A 15,623-nucleotide genomic window follows, 5' to 3' on the forward strand; every position below is an offset into this window, starting at 1 on the left:
TGATACTAACCAATACTGTTATGTATCTATGCTTTTGTGTATGTATAATAAACATATTTGTGATTGTCATACACAATATATGTGTGACACACTACATACAACTAAAAGTCATTACAAAGTTTCTTAGGTAAGTAAGGGATTCTTAGTTATATTACACACTAGAAGGTAATATATCTAAACAAGTAACTTCATCTATCTATAAAATTGCAACTTCTCTAGTCCTAGAGGTAGTGATGAGGAAGAGAAACAAAAGCCCTAGCATACTTTCTAGTAGAAGACAATCAATTAAAGCATAATTATGAAAACTCAAACATTAAACATTTTAATAGAAAGCCTCACTTATCCAACCATTTAAAATATGAACCAGAAAAAGAATTTGATGCATTAGGCAATTTTAGAGAGCTGTCAGAGCATTTTACCCACACAAAAAAAATCATGCTTAGAGATTGTTTTGGTGTACTTTAGAAAATTTATGTTTCAATTTTTTGGTTATTTTTAAAACAGACGGCCACAGATAAGAAAGGCTACAATAATAAATGTTTTCAAATAATTAACCAATAAAATCAGTAAGTTTAACCCAATTCTAACTGAGTGAAGACATAACCAGAGGCCATTTTTATGTTTTCATATCCAATCTGAAGTGGCTGAGGTAATTTTAACTCTAAAGCAAAGTTTAATTAACTCTCTAAACTGTTTAGTTTAACTCTCCAAATATAAATTTAAACTAAATAGAAACATAAGATCTGAAAGTTATATTCAAAGATTTTATTGATCTTGATTAGCAAATTTGTGTTAGTAAAATACTTAAATCTTCCTGTCTCAAATATGATGTATTTTCCAACCACAGAGGTAGACAACAGCAAAAAGAGAAAGCACTATTGGGGAAAGCACGTATGTAGCTAATTTAACACAAAACACTACAATGCATACCTAATGTTTCTAATGCAGATGTGTCTTCTCCAACATATATATCTCCAGGGGATAATTGTAAAGAGGCAATACATTAAAATAAACTCTCATGGAATCATTAAACATGTAGTATGAGTCTTATCTATATTATTAATGATTTATTTTGAGTACAAAATAACAATCAAAATAGTACACTATATGATTTACTATAATGTCAGCAACATCTTTTATTATATTCAATATAATTAATGAATGACAAACACTTCTATACACCAAGGTATTTTAGGACTATACTCTGTAAAGATTTGTTTTTAAATCCTTCCAAATTTTAATATTATTTAAAACATACAATTGGAAAGATTGGAGAGTTGTATTAATTTCTAAAACAATGCCTTACAGATAACGACACTTTATGGAATAGGAAAAAGTTCAAGTTATAAAAACTGTATTCTTTGAAATGTTTTCTGGTAGAAGTATACCTTAATCTCCCAAATGGAATTCAATTTAAATTCCTGTAGGTCTTAATATCTTCATATAATTCCAGAAGATGGCGATATTGGTTGATATAGTATAAAAGACTAATGCTCAATTAAAAAAAATTGACTTCATATTAAAGTGCTGAAATATTTAGTCAGTGAATATTAATATACAATTTTGTAAAATAATGCCCATATTCTCATCTTATTTGTAGCCAACATTTAGAAAAACAGAGTAAGAGTACAAAATAATTCATAGACCATAACCCAAATATCATAATAAACTCTTATTTTGCCATTCGCAATACATAATGCTTCAAAACATAAGATACGTTAATAACTCAAGCGTTTGAGGAATTTAAATTCATACATTAATTTCAAGGTTAAATTGACAAAAAGTATATTTTATATCCAAAATTAAACTGCAAATAACCAATAAGAATTTATTTACAAAGCATAAGAAACAGACCCAGGTGCTGGCAACATTGTTAAAATTCAATTCTTGTTGTGTGTTCTAATTTAAAAGCACTCAGGGAAACAAAAAAGTGCTTCAAAACTAGTGACAGTGACATATGGTAAGTGGGTGGGACAGAACAAAATCAGGTCTTACCTCTTTTTTACAATTAATATGACAACTAGGAGCAGAAGGACGAACACCAAAATCCCAGCACTAATTCCTGCTATTTTCACCACTCTGTCTGTCTGCTTGGCTGGGTCTGGAATCACTTCTGGTTCTTCTGTTGCTGCTGCTAAATGAATCAAAAATATAAGTTACTGAAAGCAGCTAATTATCACAGAAAGGAAAATTATTCCCAGCTAAAGCTTACCACAAAAAGACAACTTATTTTATTTGAATAAAGATAACCTGAAAATATAAAAACAGTAGCATGCTAAACTCCAGCATGAGAGACTTATGGTAAAGAGAAACTTTTGAAGAGAGATTTTGTTAACATAAAAAAATTAAAACTTAGAAATAACTATCAAAGGGAACTGTTTTTCTCCAAGTATCCTTAAAAGTAAGAAGGAGTTTTAGCAAATAGTACAGTGGAAAGAGACAGGGTCAAATTTAGAGATTCATTCTTTTATCACTTCATTTAATAATCACTTCTCCACTAAAATGCAAGGTGTTGTGCTTGGGCCTTTAAAGCAGTGTCAACGGCATTTGTCTGGGACACAAATTCTCCAGGAACATATGATTTGGTGGTTGTTTTCCCTTGATTGTGAATCCTCCTCAAAGTCTTTAGCTATGACTTATTATTATTATTACTAACAGCATTTTTATTAAATGTACAAATTTTTTACATTAGATACCTTAATCACATGTATTTCTCCCACTTCTTGCCCTGCTAAACCAAGGAACATAAATATCCTATTTAAAATCATTCAACCTTAGAAGGTTCATTAATGGAAACACAACCAGTAGCCCCTAAGTGAGCATTTTCTATTTTCTTCAAAGAGAGCAAAAAGCTATTATAGTGACTGCACCCCTGAACCCCGTTTATAATTTATGCACGTACACAAAGGCAATGTGGAGCACCTTTTTTAGAAATGCTTTCCTTTGCCATAAATCTTTACCTTTTTTATCTGCCAAAGAATATTCAAAGAGTTCCCAGTGTTCTGAAACCTAGAGCAGCATAATTTTTTGGACAGTGGGAAAAAAACTAAGGCAGTATTTTATTTTTATGGAGCAAATTTATGAGATGCATTTTTTGGGCAAAAATAGTTAAAGCAACTTTATAAATTGTGTCCTTGCTCCCACTACCTAAAAAGAATTTACCTAAAACATTTAGGTAAAAAATATACAAATACCTAAAAATACATAAATTTAAATAAAAATTAAAATTACATAATAGCTGCAATCATACAAATGCAATCCATCTTCATGATGGATATTAGAGATAGAAGCCTCTAAGTACAATATATTAGTTGATCTCACAGCGGCTTTAGAGACACCATCGTCCTGCAAATTCTGCATAATCTCCAGGTATTTCACTAATGCTTTCTTTCCTCTTCAGTTATAATTCTGAAAAATTGTTCACACTCACTTTTCAATCATTACTTAAAATCCTATAATCAGGCTTATGTCTCCCAATGCCACCAACCATCTCTAATGACTTACCAGTTACTGAGTTCAATGTACAACTTTTCTTATTTCATGCAACCTCTTGATAGCATCTGACATTGCTATCCACTCTCTCCTTGAAACACTCCTTTCCTAGGGCTTCCATTACTTGGCCATCTCCCAGTTTTCCAATGACTCTAGCTTTTCCTTTCCAGATCTCCTTTGTGAGTCCCTCCCTTGTTTCCCTTAAAACTGGGTGCTGCTTTGAGTTCCTCAGCGACAACTTGAACCTCTTGACACAGTTTTCCATACTTTCTGGCTTTGTAGTTTCATCCACTTCTGTCACTTCAGTTGCCATCCATGCTGGTCACTCTCAAATCAATACACAGTAGTCCCCCCTTAACCAGTTTCACCTTCCACAGTTCCAGTTGCCTGTGGTCCAAAAATATTAAATGGAAAACTCCAGAAATCGACACTTCATAAGTTTTAACTTGCATACTGTTCTGAGTAGCATGAAATCTCGCACCATCCCAATCCTTCCCACCCAGGATCCCCAACCATCACGTCATCTGCTCCTGACATCCAACCATCAACTTCGTCATGGCTCCATGATTCAGGATCACCTGAAGCAGATGATCCTACTTCTGATACATCGTTAGAAGGTCAATAGTAGCCTAACACTAGGACATAATGCTTATGCCATTTACCTCACTTCATCTCATCAGGTAGGCATTTTATCATCTCACATCACTGCAAGAAGAAGGGTACATACAATAAGATATTTTGAGAGAGAGAGAGAGAGAGAGAGAGAGATACCGTATTCACATATCTCTAACTAAGGCCTCCAACCTGAACTGCTGACCCATATGGTCATCTGATTCTTGTTATATGTCTGCACCTCAATGTAGGAAAGTCACCTTCAACACACTATATACAAATCTAAACTCATAATCTTACCCTCAAACCAGTTCTTCCCCTAGTGTGTCACCTTTCAGAAAATGACACAACTTTCTACATAGTGTTCAAAGCCAGAAACCTGAGCATCATTCTTGAATCCTCCTCTCCTTATCTCTAGGATTAACATACAATTTATCATCCAAACTGGAATGCTTTTGAAAGTAAAGGGGGATACTCAATTATTATGACAGGACAAAAGGCAAAAACTAGAACTGTCCTGGGCAAACTGGCATGTATGATCACTTGACTTTTTTTCCCTCATACAGTTAGTTGCAAAGTACTACTACTCCCTAAATATCTCCTGTCTCTACTTTTTCCATCCCCACTGCTACTGCCTTAACTCCAGTCAACATCATCCTTCACCCAAATTATACAGCTGCCACCGGTCTTATCTCCCTGACTGCATTCTCTAAGCCTAAATCCACGTCAAAACCAACATTGCAGCACATAGCCTTTCTAAGACTGTACCATGTCACTCCACTAATTAGAACCCTCCAACGGCTTCCCACTGCTGTTAAAATAAAGTTCATTAAAGCAGGGGCCATGTTTATTTTGCTTACCATTGTATTTCCAGTAGGACCTGGAAAGGAGCAACAGTACAAAGTATTGGTTGCATAAATGAAAGAATAAAACTAAACCTGCCTATGGTTGATTGTAATGGCATAAAGAAAATCAGTTGTCTTTTTAAAAAAACACAAGGATATATTTGACCAGACATATATCTTGTTTTTCTGGGTGTTAGCATAAGACGAACTTGGTACATACATTTCTAAAGTGTCTCTAGAAATTTCGACCCCTTCTGCTAGCCATTCCTTCACAAGGCTAACCTTTTCTACCGTCTGCCACATCTACCACCAAACCCAAGTGCAGGGAAATTCCAGCATCATGTGAAGTACAGGAGATTTGATATCAGCAAGACTCTATTTTAATTCTTAGTTCCTTCTCTTATTTGCTGTGTGGCAATAGCAAGTTAGCATCTCTTAGAGTTAATATCTCATCAAAAATAAAAATAATAACAGTGCCTATGTTATATAGCTTTTAGAAATAGTAAGTGACATAATGACGGGAAATATTTTTTATAAACTGAAACACTTGTAGTGGAAAGCAGAAGTAGATGCTGCTGCCCTGGGTAGAGATGGCCTAGATGTTAGCCCTTTGGGCCCATCACATAAAAATTAAAAATTATGAATAGGGGAACTGACATTACTGAAAAAGTTTTAAAAAAATCTTAGCAGTCTATTGTATAAATATATAATGATGAGTTTTGTAAAGTGCATGTTATTAATTAAATAGTCTGCCGCAGTGGATGTCTAAGCCTTAAGGGCATCTTGAAGCATGCATTATTTAACTCAGTGATTCTCTGAAGTCACTTTGCTTCATCATGTCATGTGATCTTATGAAACTTGTCTTAGATTATTGAATAAAACACAGGGTCTGTCAGAGTTTTATATTGGTGAAAAGGGAAAACAGCTATATGTCACACATTTTCTTTAAATAATTAACTAGAATATAATTTTTGTTCTTGTTTAATAAAGATATGGGTATTATCTGAAAATTTCTGATGTGGAAAATAACAGTGCAGAAGTCTATGGAGGCTTTAAACCACTATGAAATTAAAGTATAGATTAATATTACAAATATTTAAACTTAATTTCACACTGCTTAAGGCAACTTTTTGTAGTCTTAGATTCTCTGAATTTGTTTTTAAAACCATAGTTCAAAATGTTATATAAAATCCTGAAGAAATAACAGAAATACTTTTTGAAAAAGCAAAAGAAATAAGTATCACATTTCAGGAATGTACTTAAAAGTCAAAAACCATGTAAAATATTATTTTTTATTTCACAGTAGTTTAATGAAGGGCAAATATTTAATTTTACATATAGATTTTCCATTAAGCTTCCCATTTCAATTTATTTAATTGGGTAAAGTAGAGACTTAGTGTGTTCTCTTACTTCTTAAACAGTGGAGTCTATCTACCAAGTTACCTCTGAAATCTGTCCTTAATTCTCCATTCCATCTTCTCACTGCCTCAGATCAAGACCCAGTCATCCTGCTTTTTCACTTAGCCTTTCTGCTTCCCATGTAGGCCTCCTCAGATTTATCCTCTATATTGCCACCAAAATGAGTTTTCTAAGATGCAAATGTGATTAAATGACTCCTTTAACTGCTTTCCATTCAAGAGGAATGGTAAATGTTCTTGGTATGGCATATAAGGCCTTTCAATATGAGGCTCTAATCAACCTTTTCAATCTCATCTACTGACAATTACTTTAGGGCAGGGGCCCCCAACCCACCCGGGCCGCCCAGCAGGAAGTGATCTGCGGGCGAGGGAGTGAAGCTTCAGCTGCTGCTCCCCATTGCTTGCATTACCTCTTAAACCAACCCCTCACCCCACCCCGTCCGTGGAAAAATTGTATTTCACGAAACCAGTCCCTGGTGCCACAAATGTTGGGGACCACTGCTTTAGGGTATCTTACAACCCGAATCAGTTAAAAGCATCAGCCATTCCCCAAATACTGAAATACTCCTCGATCTATTCCAGGGTTTAGCAAATTGTGCTCCCTTGGATTGCATCCAGCAGATTTTGACTGCAACTATTATATGATTGCAAATATTCCACCTTACAAGATAATGCCAAATTGTTACTGATTTAACACACCCACAGCAGTGTATGTAAACTCTGTTTAAATTACATCTTAAAACTTAGTATTATCAGACTTTTGTAATTTTTGCCAATTTAGTGCTAGAAAATGATATCTAATATGCATTTGATTACTAAAATCATCTTTGAGATACTTATTTGAAATATTTATACGTACTTCTTTTCTGAAATGCTTGGTGTACAACTTTGACCCATTTTTTCCATTTGGGTTTCATCTTTTTCTTATCTGTTTATAGTAATACTTTATGTGTGGACACTAATCCTTTGTCAGTTATAAGTGTTGCAAATACCTCCTAGTGGGTGACATTTCTTTCACTTTAAATATAGTATCTTGATGAATAGCAGTCCTTAATTTTAGTGAAGTCAAATATATTAATCATTTATTTGAATTAGTAAAAACAATCTCTTCTTTTTTCTCTAAAAGTTTTAAAACTGTATATTTCATATTGAACCCTGGCTCTATCTGGAATTGCTCTCTGAGTATAATATATAGTAGGAAGAAGGTATTTCAGGCCCCTCCACCTGACATAAATATCCAGTTATCTGTGGACAAGTTTTCAATTGATCCAATGATCTACAAAACCACTTCTGTCCTATATCCAAATTATATAAACGGAGGAATTCAGTTTCCAGATTTTCCATTATTTCCCAAGAGGCAATATTCTGTACTGACATACTGTTTTAGGCTCCATAGTATGTTATAAAATATGATGGGCATGTTTCCATGCCTAGTCCTTTTCCTCTGAAGTATCTTGACTGCTCTTTATGTTTTGCTATGAGTAACTTCTCCAGATTAAAGTCCAGCTGATAAATGATCCCTTCACTTCTGTTAAAGCTGCTGTCAAAGTAGTCCAGCCACAGCCAAAGACTTATTTTTCAATTTGAACAATTGTGCTTCTCTTCCTAAAAGTTCCATTTGGTTCTTTGCAAATGGTTCCTTGTTTAATAACTCCTGATAGTATCTTGCTAATCTTTATGATTTGCACTTTTGTTTCTTTAAATATTTTGTACACAGCTCTTAGCTCTTTTGTATTCTGTACCTGACAATCCTAATCCCTGCAGTCCTCTGGGAATTAAGATCTGTTTTTTCTGCTATATCCCTCACAGTGAATTACTTTCATGAATGCTTGGGGACCTTTGATTGTGAGTTAATTGCTTTATGTTAGTCTGTGAGAATCCTGCAGACCTAAATTGATCATGCTTTCATCTAAAAAAGAGAACTTGCATCAGCTTCTGCCAGTAACCATGAGGTGACATAGGGCTCGGACCATCTCTGCACCCCTCATAAGTACCAGCTCTATATTTTTTTTATAACAAAACAATTGATCTGGGTTTCAGTCCCCGCTCTGCCACTCACTAGCTGGGTAATCTTAAGTTATTTAACCACGGTATTCCTAAGTTTTCTTATCAGTAAAATAGAAATGATAAAGATACCTAGGTTCTAGGTCGATGGAAAGATGACATGTGCTAAAATACATAAAGTCCTTAGGACAATACTTGGTATATAAGGTCTCAGTAAGTGTAATAATTAAATAAAACATAATTAAATTCAGATGAAACTCTTTTACCAGATCTAGATTTTTGAACCATAGCTAATACGTGTTCAAATAAACAGCATCAAATGGAGAGAAGTCTAGTTTCTAAAAATACAGGGTTATTAACATTACTCTTTATCACATCCCATATTTGTTGAATACCTCAGGGGTACAAAAGACTGTATTAGGCTAAAAACAAGAAAGATGAACAAATGCTCTTCCTTTAGAGAGTATATAATCTAGAAGCAAAATGATAAGTACTTAAATAATTGTACTTATTAGCAGAATATGCCAAGTACTAAAAAGAGGAACAACCAGGGGTCCTGAGTAGGGGCATAGAACTGTATCTGGTTTGTTGACATCCTAAAACATTTCTTAGAATTATTCAACATCAAAGTCCAACTCTGATTTTTAGATAAGGAAAAAACTCAGAAGAGGTGAATGGCTTTTTCATGGTCACAGTATTAGTTATTGACCCAATTAAAAATATAGTTCATGCTTCTTGACTCCTATTTAGCACTTTCACTTGGGAGAAATGTGATTAGCCACCTATTTTAGGAATATTTTTTGCCACTACGAACTCAAAGAGAGAGTGAGAGAGTGAGAGAAAGAGATCAGAGAGGTATCAACTTCAATCACTACCTAAACATAAGAAAGGAGTAAAGTTGGAGAGATAAAAGTACAAATAAATTGGCAGTCAAACCAAATCCTTTCTAGAAAAAATCAGTCATGAGTAGATAGATGGATGAATGGAATCTTAAATCCATGAAGAAGGCATGGTTTTCCTTCCTTTCATTAATAAATGAATTAACTGTTGTCCCTGGCATGTACCTGGCACAGTGCTAAGCTCTGAAGATTCACCACTGAACAAGACAGAGAATATCTCTGCTCTCATGCAATTTACATCCCTGTGTTGTGAAACAGATGAGACGCAAGTAAATAAGCATCATCTGATAGTGAGAAGTTCTACACTGAGAATTAAAATAGGGGATAAGGCAGAAGACCATGGTGACCTCTTTAGATTCAAAGGTGAGGGACGATCTCTCTGAACAAAACCTGGAGGTAGATAGTGTGGCTTTTTACTGAGAAAAGGAAGAGTGTACCATATCAGTAGCAAAATGTTTTGAATACCTTTTCTCTGTACTAGGTATTAAAGGGGGTTCAGAGATTATAGAGCTGTCTACCTGATTGAAAAAAAATGTTTTTTTTTTAAACCTCAAGTAATACAGGTGATCAAAGAATAACAAGAGTGAATTAAAATTAACTTGGGGAAGTAAAAAAATAAGAAGACCAATAATATAATGCCATGACCCTGGGGAATAATGAGCTGGCCAACATTTATGCCAAAGGTACAGGAAGTGGAAAGCAAAGTGTAAATGATAAGGAACTACACTTTCCACATACTAATTATTACGTGTAGGACATCCAAGTAGTAGTGGCCTATTAAGAATAAAGTAGATTGAGCTGAAGATTACCGAGAAATAAGAGGAATAAATCAAAACAAACGCTGGATCACGTATCCACACACAGTGTTTATAAAAGTAGGCTACAGAACAACTAAACCTGAACCTTAAAGTGAAATGTTTATAAAGTGATAATGTAGATTTCTGGTGTTGTTTGGCGAAGAAAGCTTCATGATAATGTCGGTGATTTTTTTTTTCTCCTGTAAACTACAAGATCAGGAAAGTCTCTTCTTCAGGGAAAAATCTGGAATATTAAAATCCAGGCACTGCATTTAATTAAAAGGCAAATGCACTTGACATTTTTGTTGGCACAGAACTCAGAATGCCAGATCTGGGCCAGTTATCCCAATATGTCATTTAGAGCACAAACAGGAAACACATACATGCACGTGTGCGCGCGCGCACACACACACACACACACACACACACTTGAATGTAATATAATTTGAAATAATAGAGAAAGAAACAGAAACCAAAGAAAACCTTTATTAGTGCTCAAATGTGGATGTGATAAGGATGTGTAATCTAAAATAAATATGACCTACCTTTAATCTATTTCCATTTTTGTTATTTGTAAAATGGGGTTAAGATTAGCTGCTTTTTGGCTGCTTTTAGTTATGAATCCCACTTTCATTTTCAGCAGGTCATTTTCCACCAAGCCTTGGAAAATTCATTAATCTGGCATATCTCAGGAGAGCATGCAACATGGTTTAAATCATATTAATAGAGGTTGCAGTGCAATTTTCACAGGTGTTTATTTACTAAATTATAGCCTGCCTTAATTTTGTACAGAGGAGCCAGATTAAAAAGTGATTTTATTTGAGTTCCAGCTTTTCTAAGATAATTTAGTATAAAGTCTAAATTATTAATAAATGTTTTAGAATTTGAGATTGGTTTTAATCCTAAAATATCTTTTGGCTGTGAGTGAACAGTTAGAAGCCACATTTTTAAATGGTTCTTGATGGTCTAAAGTTACCTAAGTCCTGGCTATATTTCACAATTTCTACTTCTCAAAATATCTAGCAAACACTTAAATCCAAGACACTTTAATCAATTACATGTTGTACACTTCTAGATAATAAGCCTTATTTTTACACTCAAAGCCCTCCCTCCCCTTGTCTAAACAGGACCCCTTCAATAGAAAATTTCTATCTCCTCAATGAAGACTTCCTCTGTTCTTCAATCTCACCCTCTTCTGAATTCCTATGCCCTTATAGATTCTGTTTCTTACCTGTACTGTAAATCACAGCCTAATAGAGGTAGGGTGGAGTTTTGGGAGGAGCAAGGTTAACATTCACTGATTATACGAACTTGGGGGAAATTAGACATCTTCTTTGAATATCAGTTTCTTTTATGAAATGGGGCAATAATACTCTTTCATACATATTCTAAGGAGTAAATGAGATAATCTTAAAGAAAGTTCATCAAGGTTTGTTTCCTATGTGTGTTTTCCATACCTTTTCTTCATTGAGGGCATACACCAGCATCTCTCTCTCTCTAGCAAATAGTAGGGATTCAGGAAATACTTGGTCTCCAAATCCCTCACATGAGTTAGAGATTTAACCTCCAATAATCTGCATGACACTGTCTGGGAGACAGAGTTTTAGAGTGTAAATGCAAATAGGCTACCTAAGCTTTTTGCCTATTATTTTAAAAGGTATGTATTTGGTATAAATTCATTCTCAGAAGAAGAATGCCCATCAGTGGTGGCTTCAGCTCTCCCACACCCTGAGAAATATCCTCTTCTCCTTTTTCCTCGCTTTATATTCCACTGTGACGAATTTTTAAACCACGGTGGGTTTTTTTGTTTTGTTTGTTTTGTCTTTTTGCCTGTTTGCCATCCCAGCTGTTGGTCCCTTACTTTTCTTCCCTTAAGAGCTGATTCTCAGAGCCCTCAAACAAGTGGCCTCATTTTTCTTTGACCTTTAGTATATCTGCTTTTTCAATTACCTCCAAGCTCACTGAATCCACTGCTCACATACTTCCACTTTCGGTTTTGAATTCCTTAAAGTTGGTTTCTAAGCACCTCACTCCAAATGAGTCCTGCTACTGTCAAGGACTCCTAGCTTATGGGGAAAAAGAAAAATGTCATTTATTCTGAAGAGATCTCTGAGGCACTGTCCCCCAGTATGACCAGATCCCACAGCTGGGTTCCCAGTCCTCAGTAGTCGCTGGCAGATCTGCTCTTCTTGGACAAAAGATGAACCACAACTCTTCCATTAACCTCCATGTGAACTTGCTCTTTCTCATGGGCTTCTCGGAGCCTTAGATTTTATAAGCATATTTCTTTTTCAATCCCCCCAACCTAATACGTTTCTATATTTTGGGGATATAGAAAAAGCCAAACGTTTCAAAGGAAAATGGTGCTCTTCTACAAAGTTTATACACACTTGGTAGATGATGTGCTAGATCCTGTCTAACCTTAAGGACCGGAGATCACTACATAAACCAACATGCTCTGATACAGAGATAAGACACTTACTTCATAAAATCCCATCCTCAATACACTGTTCTTCTTTAAGAATACTGAACTTCTCTTACCTGTACTGAACTCAATAGTGGGATCAGCAGAAGCCAGGAAAAGGGCAACAGAGGTAAAGCAAAGATTAAAATCTGAACAACGAAGTATAACTTGAGGAACTGTGATCATTAAAGATAGTCAATAAATTATTAATAATAACATCATGTGCATACTAACAATTATTCCAAGATTCTTAACTGAAGATTGATTTCTAATTGCCTTGACAAAGAACAAGGTGAAATTACAAGCAAAAAATCAGGTAAAATCATAGGCTCTACTCTGTTTTTCTTATTGGTTTTTGCAGCATAATAATTCCTTCCATTTTGCAAGAATAAAGATTAGTGTCTGCAGACCTACTGGAGAACGGACTTGAGGATATGGGGAGGGGGAAGGGTGAGCTGTGACAAAGCGAGAGAGAGGCCTGGACACATATACACTACCAAACGTAAGGTAGATAGCTAGTGGGAAGCAGCCGCATAGCACAGGGAGATCAGCTCGCTCAGTGCTTTGTGATCGCCTGGAGGGGTGGGATAGGGAGCGTGGGAGGGAGGGAGACGCAAGAGGGAAGAGATATGGGAACATATGTATATGTATAACTGATTCACTTTGTTATAAAGCAGAAACTAACACACCGTTGTGAAGCAATTATACCCTAATAAAGATGTTAAAAAAAAAAAGATTAGTGTCTGTTTTAACTCTTTCATTTCCTTCTTTCAACTTCTTTTCCTTTCATTTCCTCTAGATAAGGTTCACTCGGTTTGCTCCACATCTCTTTTCCATATCATATTAGATCTGTGAGATTTCTCCAAAAGCTTAGCCTTGAGTCTGTAGAAAACAAGAGCAGTAGTGTGTGTGCATGTGTGTGTGTGTGCCTCACACAAGCTCTCCACTCTCACCTGCACACCCATGTTGCACCTGTGATTTCCAAGCTGCATTTATAAGGGGTGAACTGGCAAAATTCCACCCACTACTCTTTCATTAGCAGTGGACACAGAATCAAAAGGAATTCAATCCAAATCGACACAAGACAGCTGGACCCATCCCTCTCTGGTAGCAAAATGAATGAGCCTTGACAAGTGTGAATTCGCTTGTGAACAGGCAGTTCCCAGGTAGCACAAACTTTTTGCTCAGTCATGGACATGTTTACCTGCTACCAATGGATAGTGGGAATGAGTAGGTCTGATTATTCTAAATGATGAGCCCAAAAACATGCTGATAGGAGACAAATTCAATCCTGGGTTTCAACTGTGCTGTGTTCAAAGAAAAAAATATTCTTCTCTTTGCAAGGTATCCTTATATCACAGGGGATTTCATAAAAGGAACCAACCATGACACAACTCTCGCTGGAAAGGAAACTGCACCGGAATTAGGTTCCTGCAGTCATATCATAATCCACCTGAATTTACCTTCTCAACATCCTCTAACCTGCCTTATAGGCCTGAAGAAATAGAACATCTGGCTAATGACTGAGGACTTCATTTTGTAGCAGGAAAGAAGGATGCCAAGTGTGACATATTCCTCTGAGGACACACTTGATGGTTTCTAAAAGAAGTAGTGAGAGTCTGAAGACTCTCAGGGTAGCTTTAAGAAGGAAAGAATGGGGAAGGAAGGAGAGGTGTCCTTAAAGGAAACCTCTTGTGGAAGGTCTAAGTATAGAAGCATGCTTCTCACTGATGGTAAAGGAACTAAGTATACTTAAGTCAGCTATAATTCCCCTATTTATCCCTTCTTCACCATTACAGTCTTCCTTCAGGACAAGACCTTGAATAACCATGTTGCTTGCAGTTTGAACCATTTAATCTGGTGGAACAAAATGGGGTGGGTCATGGGTGGGAAGGGATGGGCCTGATTTGCTCCATTTCCTTGGATCTGGAAAGCCAGTTGGCTTTTAAAATGGATCAGCAAACTATGATCTTTATAAATCCTCTTGTTTTCCAGTAACATTTTTAAAGAAAAAGACAAGATTAATGATTCCCTATTATGTCTGCAATACAATAAATGTATAAATTTAGTATCAAATTTTAAAAAGTGTTATTTTAATAGGGTATGAAGCTAGAATTATATTTTAACTAATCTCTAAAAACTACTAGAATTTATCAGAGAATCTACAGGCAATTTTACGCAGCACACCATGGTAAGAATAAACATATTTTACTGTTCTGTGTAGCTAAGTAAAGACACCCACCTCTGGACAGGAACAGAGAGGGTGCCCAGCTATACTAGTGTTCCAATTAAGAACTGAGAGGAAGGCAGGGAACTTCTATCAGAGATCAGTGGTTACCACTCACTTGGGCATCTGTATGACTTAAACGTGTATATTGAAACCAGTACCCCTCTTTAGAGAGGACCAGACAACCTCAGACCCATTCATCTGTTCTGTAGCCCTTCCCTACTAACTTCTTATTGGCTCCATCTCTCTGGAGAACTCTGAGTAATACACTACCATTCATATTATTTCCAGCACTGAATTTGCCTCCAGCGTGTTTGAACGTTCTATATTTTGCTATGGCTTACTGTTAAAACTCTTCTGGGAAGTATTCTTTTCAAAAATATGATAAAAACAAAGAAACAATCACTTCTCAAGTAGTATATTTTAAAATAGAACCATTTAATCTCTTATTTTTGCAATCAGAGAACATCTCTAGGGCAATCACATAATTCAGAGATTTTAGTCTCTGTCCATCCATATTTTTGTTTTCAAAACAGGCATTGAACCTAATCATGAAGTTCAAGCTACTTAAATATTCCAAGTCATAACAGTAACTCAATCCTTTAAATATATAACATTTCAAGCCATATGAGCACACTAAAATATTTCTTTGTTACAGCTGTGTAAACATCTGGATATATCATATCCTATCATGTCACCATGAACTTTAGCAACTGAAAGTCGATTCTAAGCACATGACCACAACTACTTGCAATGTAACAGATGATGTTCTCAGTATAAGACTATGTTGCTATGGCATCAGCAAACCACAATCTTATGAATCCTCTTGTCTACACAGTACATTTTTTTTTTTTTTTTTTTTTTC

General features: G+C 35.6%; 1 protein-coding gene across 4 annotated transcripts in view; it reads right to left on the reverse strand.

Annotated features, from left to right (window-relative positions):
* The window catches only part of PTPRK (protein tyrosine phosphatase receptor type K), a 573,018-nt gene that overhangs the window by 40,667 nt on the left and 516,728 nt on the right, over positions 1–15,623 (reverse strand). For 3 of the 4 annotated variants that reach the window (XM_007461250.1, XM_007461251.1, XM_007461249.1), the window contains exon 14: positions 1,996–2,134. In XM_007461250.1, the coding sequence (XP_007461312.1) occupies positions 1,996–2,134 (139 nt within the window). The remainder of the gene's footprint in view (positions 1–1,995; positions 2,135–15,623) is intronic. The other variant, XM_007461252.1, reaches the window with a different exon arrangement.

This window comes from Lipotes vexillifer, unplaced genomic scaffold (genome assembly GCF_000442215.2).
Source record: "Lipotes vexillifer unplaced genomic scaffold, Lipotes_vexillifer_v1.1 scaffold201, whole genome shotgun sequence".
NCBI classification, from domain to species: domain Eukaryota; kingdom Metazoa; phylum Chordata; class Mammalia; order Artiodactyla; family Lipotidae; genus Lipotes; species Lipotes vexillifer.